Below are 16877 nucleotides of genomic sequence, written 5' to 3' on the forward strand. Positions count from 1 at the left end.
GAGCTGTCTTTGCCATTAAGGCCAGCATGTTTGAAGGAAGTACACCCTTGCATGCCCTCTCCCTCCTCCATGCTCTGTCTCTTCTTATCACTCTCACTCCCTTCTCCTTCTTCTCTGCCTTCCATCCCCTTTCCACTCAACCCGGGCTGGTTTGAGGGCTGATGTGCAGACCATGTCATTCAAATTAGGGCCACATTGTCAGCTCAGGGCCCTTTTCTCTCTCATCGCGTGTCTGGATCTTTCTTCCTCCTGTCACCCTCATCCTGCGGCCAGAGAAGACCTTCTAAAACAACGTTACTTCTCATCCACTTCTGTCAATTCAAACTGTGTCACTCAAATCCCTGTTCGGGAGAGTGGAGAGAGGCAGAGCTAGTGGTGTCCCTGGCAACAAGGACTGTGCTTTTTGGCCCAGGCTCGGGTGATGTGTCAACATAGAGCAAACTGGATTTTGATTGAGGTATTTTGAGTTTGGATAGTTTTTTTTTGCTCACAAATGTCCAGCTTTTCAGAGGACCGAGAAAACACACGGAATAACAAGTGCAAGCAGCACACACATATGTCAGACATATAGTACAAAAGTATTCAGAAATATTCCGATATATTACTCAATATGTTTTGCTTCATAGTTAAAGGCAATCAGTCATATTAAATGAGTATTTGTTATGGGCATATCCACCACATCATCTTAATCACTTATTATCCTTTTAGAGTTTGAGCGCCATATTTATCATCCAACCACATCTTTACACACTGTCACAGTTTTATTGTCAAGTCGTATGTAATTGCTACAGCAGCTCTGTAGCATTGGATTTATTTATTTTCTCTTGATGAGCAAGAGCGATTCAGCCGTGTGTAATAAAACGTTTGTACTCGTTGATGGGCAGTTCCTTTACTGGTATTGGTGCAAATAGAATAAAAAAACATCTTAGACTTCAACCAAAATGACACATCATAGCAAAACAACACACATTTCGGATGAGTCTACAGTTTCGTACCCGTTGCCTTCCTCATCCTTTACCTTGCACGAAGCCCTTAAGGCATGCTAGTGTCTCTCGAGAGGCTGCGCTTCAATCCAGGCGACCCAGGTGCTGCATTAACTAAAAACCCGCTATGAGTCAAAAGTTTCAAGATGACTTCCCTCTTCTAACGGCTACTTGCAGTAAAGTTCCCACACAGTGGCACTGTCTTTGGTTTCATAACGACCATGTGTCATGGAGGTTAATAGTTAATAGTGCACATATAACACTTAACACCATTGCAGAATGGATGGCCAACACCAATTTCAAAATAATGAGGAAGATAAGCACTAATAGATGTTCATCATATGCATGTATAGCATTTATAAATATGTATTGTCAGGTGTTGCCATATTATATTTAACAGTTTGTAGTTCTCTAATAAGCTTGGCTGGAAAAGATAGCATGATCAAAGTATGGTAACAACACGAATGACCTGTTCAGTGACCTCCCTGCTGAGAGAGAGAGAGAGAACGAACTGGCTCCCTCTGCAGAGCAGACTGTCCTCCCTGGTCACAGTCAGGTCCTCGCTCGCCCCAGTGAACATTCAACGCTGTCGGTGAGTTTCAGCAAAATTGAAAAAACCATCGACCGTTGATTGTGCCCTGTGGCCAGCCATTCTACCTCTGTATCTCAAAGAAGTAAGAAAAAGAGGTACGACCCATGCAGCAACGTGTACACAAGCATGACCAATGGCTCCTGCATACATCCTCGACGAACAAAGAAAGAAAACGTTTGTCTTCTAAACCACAGCAAAGGTCACAATCAACATTCATTGCTGTCGGTGGGTTTAACTATGTGGAAGAGCTCACTGAAAGATGAATGCAACTGTGTCCCAGATTTCATCTGAACGTCACAAGGAATAGCGTCATGATATGCTGATGATGGCATTATTTATGCATCCCCCAAAAAGTGGGCACACACGGGTAAGTGTGAATTGACTGGCCGCTCAGATTGCATTTCCATCACACTGGCTGAGGCGTAGGGGCTCGAGTCCGGGAAAAGAAAGAAGAGTATAGAAGCAATAGAAATAGTTTGAGGGAAATGACCTTTAAAGCAGAACAATACAGATGATATGGCTTCGATTGCATCAAGGGTCTGATAAATGATATAGTTGCTGTAAATATTACACGACAAATACACAGCAAAAATATGTTGTCTTTGAAGAGATGCTTTCCAAAATGGTGAATCATTAAAAGTCATAATCCTATCAAACTATTGTTCAAGATTACACCATCAGCTAAAACCCTTTTGGCTTCATCTAAATATATTAGTAATAGCGATATTAGTTATATTCTAATCAGTTTACTTTAAACACTATCAAATGGTTGACATTTCGTTTTACCATCAGCTGTTTATTTAATGTGGAATAAAATCTAAACTGCCTAATATTTGCATTGATGTATTTGACCAAATAAAGTTCCCAGTCAGTCTTCAATGATGTGATGAGTCATTTATTTCTTATTTGGTTCTGTTGGGGGTGAAGCCGGTATAGGAAAATAAATGGTACATTTGTAATTTTGACTTTTGTATCTTTATACTTACTTTTTTATACTTGTATTTTGGATACGCTAACATTTGCTTACTTCAACCTTTAATTAATTAAGGGCAGTTAGCAAGACTATTCAGGTGTTATGGGTAATAACCTACAGCATAATTCTGAGAAATGCCCGACATGTTTTCTTTTCAGTGTGATCTGCATAATCTCACCAACATTGCGCTATGCCGTCTCTCTGAGTGTCTTAATACAATGATTGATGGTGAAATTGGCTGCATGCAATTGGCAACAGCTTAATTCTTGACTTACTTGATTAAAGCCTTGAAGCAATATTAATATCAACATATGTAAATTTGATAATGCTAGAGCTTCTAAAAAGTTTTCATAGATTTAATAGATCAAGATTTCAAAATGTAACTTACTTACAATGTTTAAACCAGGTGCTCCAAGCTCCACTTTAATTGATACCGTGACAATGTCCTACGATTTTTGATTTTGTTATACATTCTCTATTTAATTTTCTTCAATTTATAAAATCTAAAGTATAATAGGTAAATGAATACAAATGGAATAAGATATAAACACCAATCTTGCAAAAACGACATTGTAAAGTATTGTAACAAATCATGCCTTAAAATGGTATGGTATAAATTGTCTTACAAGTAGTTCAGAAAATGTCATAATGATGACATGGAAAAGTATGTATTAAACATCTCTTTGAATGTTATAATATAGCTTGTCATGGTATAGCTTGTGTAAAAGTGTCATAGAAATATAATAGTTTAGTGTGTTCCAAAGGTTTAATTCAAAATGTCAGTATATTATGCCAAGTCATACAAATGGCAAAGTATAAAGCCATACAAATGTAATTAAGTATGTGGTAAAAAAAGTCACAAATGTATTACCATAACAATAACAATGTTATCCAAATGTCAGACTATAGTATGCAATATTAATATAGTATGATAGTGTTATAAACAAATGTCATTGTACAGTGAACATCTCAATACAAATGTCATGAAAACATCTCAGTATAGTTTGCCCCAAAAAATATAATTAAAATTGTATATTGTATACATAATTCCATAGTGTAGGATCTAATAAAAACATTCCATGATCCAAACCACTCATCCTATTTAGGGTCGTGGGGTTGCTCGAGCCGATCCAGCTGACATTGGGCGAAGGCAGGGTTCAACCCTGAGAGATCTCCAGTCCATCACAGCGCATATAGACAGACAACCACTCACACTACGGGCAATGTAGAGGCCCATTAATCTGAGCCGCATGTCTTTGGACTGAAGGAGGAAGCCGGAGAACCCGGAGGGAACACACGCTGACACGGGGAGAACAAACGCCAGGACCGCCCAGACCGGGAACCCTCTTGCTGTGAGGTGACAGTGCTAGCCACTCCAGCACCGTGCAGCTCGTAATAAATGTATGTAAATTTATGTAATAATTCATTAAAAACGTATTGGCATCATATAGATTTCATATGTGTCATAACAATGTCATAGTAGCCTATATGTCATAGAAAATAAATATGTCATTAAAATTCCAGTCATAACATTTAGTGAACCATTAAAATGTCATTAAAAAACCATGTGCAGTGCAATATGCCTTTTAAGATGTTATATAATAACAGTATGCTATAAAATTGTCAACAAATGTCATTGTACAATGTATGCCGTTAAAATAATTATCTCAAAACAAATAATTCATCAAACATCCTGCAAAAAAGCAACAGAATTACAGACCTCCAATTGATTTTTATAAAATCCGCACTGGTTCCCAACAGTCATCATACAGCATGAAAGGAAAGGACACTTTGAACAACAAAGAAACTATATTTGTTCGGTTAATTTCATTTTATATTCAGTAGAGTTCAGTTAAATAAGATATGTTTCAAGATTGTCCGTCACTAACCAACACTTGGATGAACACATAACACTCTCAGGTATGTCCTAAATACAAATGATCAGACATTTTCTTTAAAGTGAAATGTGAAAATGTAGGAGTCAACTTCAAGTCCCAGAGAACATTGCTGTCAGAAACAACCAATCAGAGAACTTCAACGAGTACATTTAAGGTTAAATTGGATTTTGGACCTTCGTCCAGTTTACTTTTTAATTATTTTTGGACCAATCTCTAACATCTGGTGAGTTCTAGCTCTTATTAAAGTAACGTGCATTGATTTTTCTCTCGTTCTACAAAAACAGCTGGACCAGGATCATACTTCCTGGGTAGAGGGAACCAAAGGCTGTGAGGTTAACGAAAGGGCCAGTCGTTCAATCACGTGTAATGTTATGTTATCACATTGCGATGAATTGTGGGTAATTTTCTTGGCCAAAATGTGAGGAAATGCGAATTGAACTAGTGTTCAAAAAGCGCTGAGTGTTTGCGAAAGAGCCCTCAAACACGTGATGTTTTGACAAACCCATGGACTAAAGATTGGGATTGTGTTACCTGGGCCCCCTTTCGGCGTGATAGAAGCGTTTCTTCCCCTCTCCTCGTTCCTGTTGATGCTGTTAATTAAGTTGATTTTGTGAATGCATTTCATACTGTTGAAAATGTTTTTAAAAAATACTATTGATAATTTAAGCTAAAGCTATTTCGGATCTATCAGTAATCATGTGAATGCGATGCTCACACTCACTTCAAATTATAATGAAAGAAACATTATGTTGAACATTTGCTACATGAAAAACATAATTTAAAAAATATGTTAGTATGTTATTAAAATGTGTTCTTTATCATTCGTCGTTATGTCCTTGTGTAAATAATTACTTACTATCAGATAATGGATTATATCAATATACAGTTAATTGTAATGGTCCTATACATTTTTGTTCATGGGGATTATGCAATTTCTTATACAAATATCATATGTACAGTACCTTAAATGAATCATAGTGGTAGAAGGCCAGTTACTGCATGGAGGGACAACTTAAGAATGAAAGTCGCTTTCTTTGTCCACTAGAGGGACACCAGAGCACAGGAGATGACAAAGAAACGTTCACGCAGTTCAGGTTTGTCATTAAACATTTTTACCTGTCCTAAATAAAGAAGCAAGGAAATACAGCAGTAACAGTGCAAGTTAAGGAGCATAATGAAAAGAACACTCAACATGTATGCATAAATGAATAATCAATCATTCGTTTTTGACAGTAAATCAAACATGGCTCACAATGAGGCCCCTTTTTAGTATAACAGGAAAAGGTGTGTGCACAACTAACCATTGTATTATTAATGCTTGTATAGTTTAATTATTATAAACAGATAATTTCATAATTAAAAGTGAATTAGTAAGCTGTTTTACTAATACTTAGATTTTTTTTTAACTGGGAATTTTCATCTATTTTCTACTATGTTCAGCTATTTCTAGCTATGTTTAGCTGTTGTCTTTTTGATTTCAGCTTAAAAATTTGAAATGTTAGCAATCCAACGCATTTTCAGCAGGAAATGCCTTTCCTAGTTGATCAAGTGCATTAACCCAGGGAGATAATACATTATCTTGAAGCCTGCTGACGGTGAACATAAATCTGTAGATCATAACATGAGATGGTGAGTAACATTTTCATAAAAAAGTGACTTACAAATGGCTTTTAAATTTAACTAGCAATTAAAATTATGCAGATTACGGCATCAAATAACAGCTGCAACCCAATGATGTGACACACTAGTTCTTCTACTACCTTAATATTAAGTGCTAATGTACTAATGACAAACTTCACCATCCGGTTCTACACAGCTCATTGTAATGACCCATCTAAAAGAATAGTCTACACAAACACACACATTGGACACGATCATATCATTGGCTGGCCTGCAAAGAAGATTTTTAACAAGAACAAAGTAGCACAACAAAAGAAATGGAATACTACCCATCTAAGCACAGTTCCTAACACTCGTTATTCATTATTGATTTATCCATTCAAACCTATAATGCTAAGAACTAGTTGCCAGCCTCTGCTAAACTTAACATCAAATACATTTGAACACTACAAAAAGTACATGAATATCTACCAGGCTTTTTTTTTTAAATAACACTCCCACAGATTTTCAAAGCTTTTTTCTGAATTAAATTGTTTTCGTGCAATGTGACACAAGTTAATTTAATTACACGGAAATGCCTTTGAATGTGTTGTGGAATCATTTGAAACTGATGAGTACCACAGAGAACCAATGTTCTGTCTGGAGAGAATGTTTTTGCAACCTAGCTTATTTGTGGTGCCTTCTAAAAGACCTGCAGTCTCCCAACTTTGATTGTGTTCATGTTCATTAACCCCATATATTTTATTTATAAACTATTCCACCATTTAAGTGTTTTGAGGAACCATTAGTTGCGTCACATCTGGGCAGATGATTAAAACCAATGTAATGGCAGTTTTGATTTTATACAAAACACGTTTTCAAAAGTGGACTTAATTTAAAAAGGACAACAATAACAAATGAGGTGATCATAACTAGCGGTAAATTGCTGTAGGATTGAAATATCAGTGTATGTATAGCAGAAAGACAATTACATTGTGGGTAAGAGCTCCAAAGAGCTTGATTTTGTAAACCCCACCTAAATCGTGAGTGCAACATTTTTCAAAAATAACGACGTTGTACCCTGAGCTATTAGTCTGGCCTCCTTTGTGCACCGGCATTGTGCTGCTGTTCGTACACCCCTCCAGTGGGAGTCACTACCGTCTGATGTCTGCTGGTCTGAGCTGTCTTTCACCCTCCGCCAGAAAGATTTGCATTGCGCGGTAGAGCAGGTGGACGCCAAGCTCCCGTTTCTTCTTCGCCTGCCAGTTGGACACCACGCCATAAAAATCTCCTCGCTTTCGATTGGTGAGCATTTTCAGTCCTGAAACAATTGAACAATTAAAAAAAGGTTATCGACATGCTGGATCGGCGTAATTCAATGTTTCAGAGTTCGTGGTTGTATTTGTGTTAATTTTGCTTAAATTCCACTTTGGATTCACGGCAATATCTCTTCAATCCCCTGAACACTCCAATCCTCTGTTCCCTCCCTCTATTACCGAGAGGGCCTTTAAAAACTGGGAAGAACAAGGAAGTGTCTCTGTGAGCATCTTTACCTTGATGGAACGTTTGTAACTTTTGATCAGTTAACTCTCGTATTCAATATGCAAAAGACCCAATCCGTCAGTAATAACTTTCCTGGTTTCCCAGCCATTTGAATTTCTAGCTGGATTGACGTCATTTTATTTGACCTAAAGGATGACCTTTTAAAGCTATACAATACTCTCCTCACATGCTGACTTTCGGCCTCTGATAATCTATGCACTTGGACTGAGGATCACAATAGACAGAATCTGAGGATTGGTCAATTTCAGAACGTGTCTATGTGGCTCCCATTTGTTGTATGGAAGGTACAATTGCAGGTTTGATTTCTTAATATTGAAAATTATAGTGAGTAATAAGCAGGTGTAGGTTGCAATTTTTCAAAAAGAGAACAAGGTAACAAATACCATTGACTTAATTTAAAGCAACTGCAAACAACAAGACTAGCTTCTTTTCCTGAACATGGCAAATAATATCAGCAAGACAAGCTGTGAAGGACATTTTAAAAAATGGGTAAAAAGAAAATTCTCATAAAAAGGCATTGATGAGGTGATTTGAAACTCTGATACAAAGCAGATGGGGAAGGTTTTCAAACGGGTATTTTCCATAAGATTACATCACTGTTTGCTCCTTATTGGAGATAATTGGTGCAGAGTTTCCCCCGTCGTTGTACTCACCGATGGCCTCCACCATGCAGGCCTCTCTTGTGTAAGCCTCGACTGGAATGACATTCTGGAAACAATGCAGAGAGATGACGCCTTGCCCGGCATTCCACACCTGAAGGATATGCTGCACTTTGGGGCACAAATTCTGTCACAGAGAAGAAAGAGACAGTATTTTATTCATAGATTTTATTTTATTGTATTCATTGAAATCAAGCAATGATCGGTGTGTGCGGCCTTACCTTGGAAGTCTTGTCTCCTTTGAAGTACTCTAAAGCCTCATACAGGTGGCTGTAGGGGCGAGAGCGTTTCCCTTTGCCCACATAAAATATAGCGTGGATAAATGTCTGAAAACATTCCTGTGCAGTCATGGTGTGATAGCGAAACGGGAGGTTTTTCGTCACTCTGGTAGAGCAACAACAACAAAAATTCCATTATATAAACATGTTTATCTGTATTATAGATAAGTCGTTGTTACTCCTCCTTTTACAGCGGGGAGAAAAGCAAATCCTAAAAGTACACTGGGATTTAACCCTCCTGTTACCTTAGGGTTAATTTGACCCCATTCAATGTTTAATGTCGGTGTTCTTTCGGGTCAATTTGACCCCAGGCTGTTTTTCACTGTCTCAAACATATAAGAAATATCAACTTTTTTATATATTTAAAGGGCTATTTAGGTAGTTAACAAACAAACATAAAGTACCTCACACTTAAACTTGGAAAACAATATTAATTCTAATAATTTTCTGGAGGTTTTAATTGCTGGGGTCAAATTGACCCCACGGGTAAAATATGTCAGTAAATATAAAGGTAACAGGAGGGTTAAACATTGAATGGGGTCAAATTGACCCTAAGGTAACAGGAGGGTTAAACAAGGCATAAAACGAAGTGTTAACTTCATTTATCTTTTGAGATGTGATAAGATAATGTAACCTGATAAATAAAAATACATACACGTAGACAAGTGTATTCTGCCCTCACAATTTTACAGTTTTTTTTGTCATCCAAGTGACATTTATTATTATTTTTAAAGGAAAAAATCTAAAGTACTTTTTATACACAACACAGCCTCCTATTCTGATTACAAGCAGTGAGTTGAATAACTGATTTTCAAGCAAAAATAATTGCATCATCACATCACGTTACACAAAACATTTATCTTCAGAGAGCCAGCAAAGAAAACCACAAATCAAGAGCTAGCAGACCTCGGGTCGAGCAGCAGGTAGTTGAAGCTGGACTTGATGATGCCCTCCCTCCACTTCCTGTTTTGGTCTGGCTGGTCAAACTGCTGGCACAATGCGTGCTCATCAACTTGGCAATCAGGCAGCTCGAAGGTCCGCAGGGCCCGACACAATTCTGGACTATAACCTAAATTTACAAAAATAAAATAAACCATAATTAAATTACTCGCTGTGTCAAGTGACAGGGTTGATAGGCTAAATGATAATAAGTGTATTAATAAACCTCATTCATTTAGTGTCTAATCTAATCCACCCACAAAGTGATGCAGATTTGAATACGTCAAACCGTTGGTGCAAGCTTCAATACTAATAATAAGTAACATTTTCCACGAGAAGAGTCATTTTACTGTCACTAATCCCCCCTGAAATGTTTATTATTTTAACAATTGTTACCTATGTGGGGCGGGTCCAACTTCCTCTGGGGCTGTGGTGATTGGGAGTTTGACTCCTGCACCAGGCGACAGAGCCTTCGCATGTAAGTGGGCCTGGTACGGCGGCTGATTGGGCCCGGGCTCTCCCCGAGCTCTAGTAGCCTCAATCTCAGCTCCTTGTCCGTCATCCCTCGTGTCTCTTGCAACAGCAGGTCTTCATCCTTTTCTTCCTCTTTTAGCACCATCTGGGGCGTCTGGTTCTCTTTTCCTTCCTTCACCATGTCCGTCTGCATGGAGCGCCAGTCATAAAGGATGGTTTCCTCGCTGCTACTAGCACTCATGCTGGAGCTGAGAGAGGTGTTTGATGTAGGTGGGACATGGGTCTCGATGAGCTTGTGGCCCTGTTCCGAATCAGTGTAGAGGTACTCCACCGGTTCATCCAGATCTTGAATGAGCGGACGCCCTCCGGGGGTGTAAGACAGTTTAGCCAGGTGCTGAGGCCTGTGGCAGCTGGACAGTCGGCTCATGCTGTACCTGGGGGTGCATCCGGTGCCTGGAGTGCAAGGAAGGTCGGACTCTTCTCTGGACCTCCTTGGGGAAAAATAGGTGGAGCTGGATGAAGATGAGACAGACTCAGAACTGGAGTCGTCAGTGTTCCAGACATCATTTTTGAGGCTATCTAGTTTGTCCTTACCAGGAGCATCATTTACGTGATTCTTTGTTGTTGCCTCATCTGTACTTGTCAGATCAGTCAGAAAATCGCTTGCTTCAGCAAGATCGTGGCCTTGCATGGCCAGTATAACCTCTGCAAGGTTTCTTTCATAAGCATTCATTGAAGAGTCCTGGTTTTCCTCCAGTATTACTGTGTCAGACAAAGTCTGCGATTCAGAAGCAGAATCAGTGACACTCTGGGAGAGAATGAGCGTGTCAGCTTGGCTATTGCTAACACTTGAACCAGCACTTAGGGTGCTGGACTGCATGTCCTTGCGATCAGCAGGAAACATGTCTCCTCCTACTGTATCATTCTCTGAATAAGATGGTGGATAACAAGCCGCATGTGGTGAACTGTACATATCTTCACTGCTCTGAGACCTGGGTGTCTGGCGGCGTGTTCGGACTGCTGTGGGGAGGGTCCTTTCAAACAAAGAAGACGTGATGAAGAGGCTCTCGGAGGGCCGGCTAGTTCTCAGTGAGCAGCGACTCAACCTCGAGCGAGTCCTGCCTGTTACAAAAGGACTTGGTGTGAATGGAAGGTTAACGTTTTCCTGGAATGCCTCACTAGCATCATGCAATAGGATGTCTGCCAAAGGCTGATTAACACCACGTTCACTTGAAGTGTCAAGAACATGACGACTGCAAGGTTCAAACAAATCATTGATTAGGTGTGTCTCAGACAACAGTTTGTCAAACATACCCTGTACATGCTCTTTAGTTTCAGGTTTTGAATCCATCTGTGGTTCTGTTTGAACCGGTGGTGAAGTCCAGTCTTGCCTTGCAAATTCAGAATCAGAGTCCGAAGAAATTGTAATCTTTGTGTCGGATTCTGCCGCAAGAGAACCTCCTTTTACAGCGGGGAGTAAAATATGTCTGGGGCGTATAGAAGCATCCAGTGCACTCGTGTAATGTTCGCTCTCGCAGCTACTATAATAACTACTACCAGACCCACTGCTGCTGTCACCAACATAAGAAAGGACTGGCTGTTCCAGTATATTCACCTGAGCCTCTTTTACATATTCTTTGTCCTGGTCATCATCACTCTCTGCCAGAGCACAGTGATTGATGACCGTTTTCTCCATGTCCTCTTCTGGGCTTTCACTGCTCTCTCTGCAGAAAACATAAACGTGATCTGGTGATGTGACGTCGATGCCCTGCTTCTGTAAAACGGTGGCCATACGTTCGGAATCCAGGAAGTCAGAGTACTCAGACATGTCAAAGGGTAAGTTGCTGATGCACGGACTGCCATCACCACCAGGCTGCTGTGAGGGAGATTGAGGAATAAAAACAGGGAAATATTCATCAACATCTCTGAAACTCACACTCTTGCGACTTGCTCGCCTGCAGGGAAAAGCTGGGAGAGTGTCTCTTCTAGAGGGGAAGATTCTGCAATCAGTTGTAGGCGCATGTTCATTTGCTTGTGATCCGAACACATCATCATCAGAACACAAATCCTCCTCCTTAAGATTGGGCATTGCAGCTGCAGTTCCCACTGCAGACATGCGAGTGCTTGATAGTATGGAGGGACCTTCAGATGCCCAATGTGAGGCGGCATTGTTCCAGTCCGGGCCGTGATGCTTCTTAATCTCCTTATCAAAATGTCTGTTATACGATGCTCCACTGCAAACTGGCCTTCCATTATTGTTCGAGAGATCGAAAAATGATGAGCGCCTTGTGCTGCTCAATGGGGCTTCACCAAAGTCACTTATCATAGAAGAGTGGGAACTGAAGCTGTGGTCCGATTCAGGATAGCTGGACGTGTCTGTTTGGTCTGAATACACAGCTGTGGAGAAAAGAAGAAACCTAAATTAACACGGTTGCCAAGAAAAAGTAAAATATTATGCCAGCTAGCCAAATTCATTAAATGTTCCCGCTTTATAAACTGTTGGACAGTTGGGCAGACGGTCAGCCATGTATTACATTTTTTATTTGGTTCATGCCTACTACCAACTATTCATACACTCTGTCATACTCATTCAATGTGTTGTAACTCTGTAATGATTCTGTACACATGAAATCTATTGCATCTGTCCATCCAGGGAGAGGGATCCTCCTCTGTAGCTCTCCTGAAGGTTTCTTCCCTTTTTTCCCTGTGAAAGGGTTTTTTCTTGATCCGATGTGAGGTCCTGGGACAAGGATATCGTACGTGTACAGATTGTAAAGCCCTTTGAGGCAAATTTCCAATTTGTGATAATGGGCTGAACAAAATAAACTAAACTGAATTGAATATATATATATATATATATATATACACACATATACATATGCCTGCTGGGTCTGCTGCCCCCACGACCCGACCCCGGACTAAGTGAATGAAAATGAATGGATGGATATATATATACACACACACATATAATATATATATATAAATACATATACATATATATAAATACACAGATGTATATCCATATATAAATACATACATATATACATACATAAATATGTATATATATATATCTATATATACACACATATAAATATATACATAAATATATACACATATAAATATACATACATATATATCTACATAAATATGCATACATATATATCTACATATATATATATACATATATCTACATATATATCTACATACACATATATACATATATATACACATATATATATATGCAAACACATATATATACACACATATACACATATATATATATATACACACATATATATATATGTACATACATACATGTATATACATATATACACATGTATATATTATACATACATGTATGTACATATATCCACACAAATATATATACACATGTAAATAAATAAATTAGGGCTGTGAAACGATGAACATTTTTAATCAGGTTAATCACAGGTTTCTGTGGATTAATCATGATTAATCACATATATACATTTACAGGGCTCTCAAGACAGGCAAGAGCTCCGAGAAGAGTTGTTGACGGGGGGGGGGGTGCAAGTGACTTTTTTTCGTCCCGACGCCGGCATCCGAGCTCTGCGGCGCGCGAGACGGAGATCGGAGTCGTGTTAACGTGACACGTAGAGACAGAATGACATGCTGCTGGTTAGAGACGACCAACAACAGACGGAATGGAACCTCATTCTGCGCATGCGTTAAATGCGTTGAAAAAAAACTAATTAATCCTGTAATTTAATTAACTGAGTTAACGCGTTATTTTTCACAGCACTAAAATAAATATATATATATATATATAAATATATACTACCATAATATATCTATTACTAACACTACTAGATGTGTATAGATTTCTTCACATTTATGAAATAAGTTCTTTATATAACCCACAAAAAAACAAAGGCTTCAAAGTGACTTCCTTACAGTATTGGTATTGGAATTGAGGTAACTCATCTTCCTCTGTGTCCACTGAGCTAAACTGGTAGTCCTGAAGGAGCTGGGCACATTTTCGATTCTCCTGTTGATCTGCAAGCTGCCCTGGTGTGTTCCCTTCCTAAATAAATAAAAAAGGAGATAACAAAATGTTAAAGCCATTGTGAGCACTTATGGAAAATTATTAATCACGCTCAAAACAACGCTTACTTTATGTTTAATGTTCGGGTTCCCTCCATTCATCAGGAGCAGCTTCAGATTTTGATAACATCCCCAAAGTGCAGCAATGTGAAGAGGAGTCAGGCCATCTGATGACCTGAGAGAAATACAATAATTCACAACTTTACAAAACATAATTACCTTCTCATTATGCTCAAAGATGTTTAATAGTGTATTGTGACTAAAGTTGAACATACTTCCAAATCGAGAAGTATATAGGATGTAATGAAAGGTTACTGCAGGTTGTTGGTGACGCAAAACGTCTATGGAAGACAGCTTAACGATCTGTATAACATTCATGTACAATGCTGCATTTGTTAAACCAGTCGAAAAAAATGTCAATGATATTCTAAATAAAGAGGTTCTGTGGTTATAAAGATATAAAAAGTGTAGAGAAAACTTATCTGAAAAGGTGTCATGGTGTTTTTTCCCCCAGTATTTATAACCATACCTGATATTGGGGTCTGCTCCATATCGCAGCAACATCTTCAAACAGCGTGTGTTCTTCTCAGTCTCTTTGCCAGCAGCCAAGTGTACTGCAGCCACCCCTTTACTGCCCACCAGGTCTGGGCATGCGCCTTGTGAGAGAAGCAGCAGCACAGATCTGCCAATGAAGAGAGAGCTGTTATAATCGGATATGCATTGTTTTGTGGAATAGTTTTTTTGTATTAACAAAGGACAGCTATCCTGCCTAATCTTGCAATCTGGATTAAGTGTGGTTAAAAACAACATTATCATTTCTACAATAGATTTCTGTTTTTGAAATAGAAACTTTGAAGACTAAAAATAGTGACGAAGGAGCTATGACATCTGCAACTCTTTCATTAATATAGCCGAACATCAGAATCAGAATCAGCTTTATTTGCCATGTGTGTGGACACATACATGGAATTTGACTCCGGTTACTCTTGTCCGTATATACAGGACTGTCTCAGAAAATTAGAATATTGTGATAAAGTTCTTTATTTTCTGTAATGCAATTAAAAAAACAAAAATGTCATGCATTCTGGATTCATTACAAATCAACTGAAATATTGCAAGCCTTTTATTCTTTTAATATTGCTGATTATGGCTTACAGCTTAAGAAAACTCTAAAATCCTATCTCATAAAATTTGAATATTTCCTCAGACCAAGTAAAAAAAAAGATTTATAACAGCAAAACAAAATCAAACATTTGAAAATGTGTTTCCAGGTGTTTCGAGTTAATTAGACGATTCAAGTGATTTGTTTAATACCCTACTAGTATACTTTTTCATGATATTCTAATATTTAGAAATAGGATATTTATATACAATATAAATATTTATATATTGAATAAAGTATAAGAACATACGAACAATGGATTTGGGATATTAGTGCAGAAAGATGGTAATAGTGGTGCAGATGGAGGTGTCTACATAATTGTTCCTCAGTGACGGTCATTACAAGCATAACCACAGATGGTTACAGAATATCATTACATTAGCAGGTGCTTCTTATACGTTTTGTTTTATACACAGCTCCTGTATTTTTAGCTCCCATGTTTTGTTTATCTGTCATTTGAAAGTATGTGGTGTTAGTGAACTATGTTATTTGACCTCAGGAGGCTGGTTTTATGTGTACAACATGTCATACAATATATAGTTAGTTACGTTAATGTGACATGACAACGGGTCAACAACTGAAAGTACATGCGGACATTAAATACAATACACAAACTGCCCCCTCGTGCTCATGTATATTCACAACATGAACTCATGTCTCATCAAGTGATGTGGTTTGGAGGACTTCACGGAACCCAGACACGTAGACTAGAAAGTGATTACATTTAAGTAAGGACTGAAAAAAACCTTTTTGAATTCATCAAACCCTCAATTTACTCCCACTCTTGTCGCAGGGAATTAACTGAACTCGTTTACGTTAAGCTCGTGCAAGATGGCTCGCGACGTAAAGACCTGTGCTTGAGCTCTGTCGCGTCAAATCGACAAAAAAACAAGTCCAGACAAAACAAAGAGTGCCGAACATCACCTCGGTTCTCCATCGTTCACAGCTTTACAAAGCTGATTTTCGAGCCTCCTCGTCTTTCGATCCATGACCAACGTTATCGCAGTAGAAATTGCCTTTGGTCGAGTTTCAGCATATTCCCGATATACAGAGAGACCGTGCAGAAAGCTGTGGGTAACCTTTAACCGAGGCTAGCTACGAAGGCGACGACTGAGGACTGTCTTGCAGAAACATACTGTAGTTCATTCATAAATAACGTTTGCATATGCAGTTAGCCAGCAGTAATTATGTTTTATCCTTAGTTGTGTGCCTTAACCACTTGAAGTGATGTACCGCTATTGTTTTCAAATACTAAAGACCGCTTGTTTATCCAAGGAATCTTCGCTCTCCAGGGGGAACACTGCCTAGATGTGTTGAAATTCCCTCCAAGAAAACAAAACCTCCTCCTTTCTGGCAGCAGGCGGAAGTCCCGCCCTTTGCTTTCTCTGATTGGACAATGCTTTTTTAAACGTGTGTACTATAGGGCGTATTCACGTGACGTCAGAATCTCAATCGCGCCATCTTGGGGTCCCACTTATTACATGTCAGAAGAAGTTGACCTGGCTATCGTGTCCGCTGTTTGATTATGCGAGAGCCCAGCAACCTCATGTCCTTCTGCATTACCAAAGAAAGATTTCAGCGGTTGGAATTGAATATTTGCAACGCTTTTTTACCTGATTTTACTCGCTCAACACTTTGTGGTTAATTCGCTAGTTACCAGCACATAGCCCGGTC

The 16877-nt window shown here is 38.8% G+C and overlaps 1 protein-coding gene across 1 annotated transcript; it reads right to left on the reverse strand.

Annotated features, from left to right (window-relative positions):
- Window positions 1-5535: 5535 nt before the first annotated feature.
- On the reverse strand, window positions 5536-16465 carry ankle1 (ankyrin repeat and LEM domain containing 1). The gene is made up of 9 exons (XM_056414838.1): window positions 16128-16465; window positions 14571-14723; window positions 14111-14216; window positions 13892-14021; window positions 9881-12355; window positions 9452-9614; window positions 8489-8651; window positions 8262-8394; window positions 5536-7366 (listed from the first exon to the last, which is right to left on the reverse strand). Exons 1-9 carry the CDS (start codon window positions 16190-16192, stop codon window positions 7200-7202), a joined length of 3555 nt encoding a protein of 1184 aa, XP_056270813.1. The 5' UTR covers window positions 16193-16465; the 3' UTR covers window positions 5536-7199.
- Window positions 16466-16877: the final 412 nt, after the last annotated feature.

The sequence above is a fragment of the Pseudoliparis swirei genome, chromosome 5 (genome assembly GCF_029220125.1).
Source record: "Pseudoliparis swirei isolate HS2019 ecotype Mariana Trench chromosome 5, NWPU_hadal_v1, whole genome shotgun sequence".
Lineage (NCBI taxonomy): Eukaryota > Metazoa > Chordata > Actinopteri > Perciformes > Liparidae > Pseudoliparis > Pseudoliparis swirei.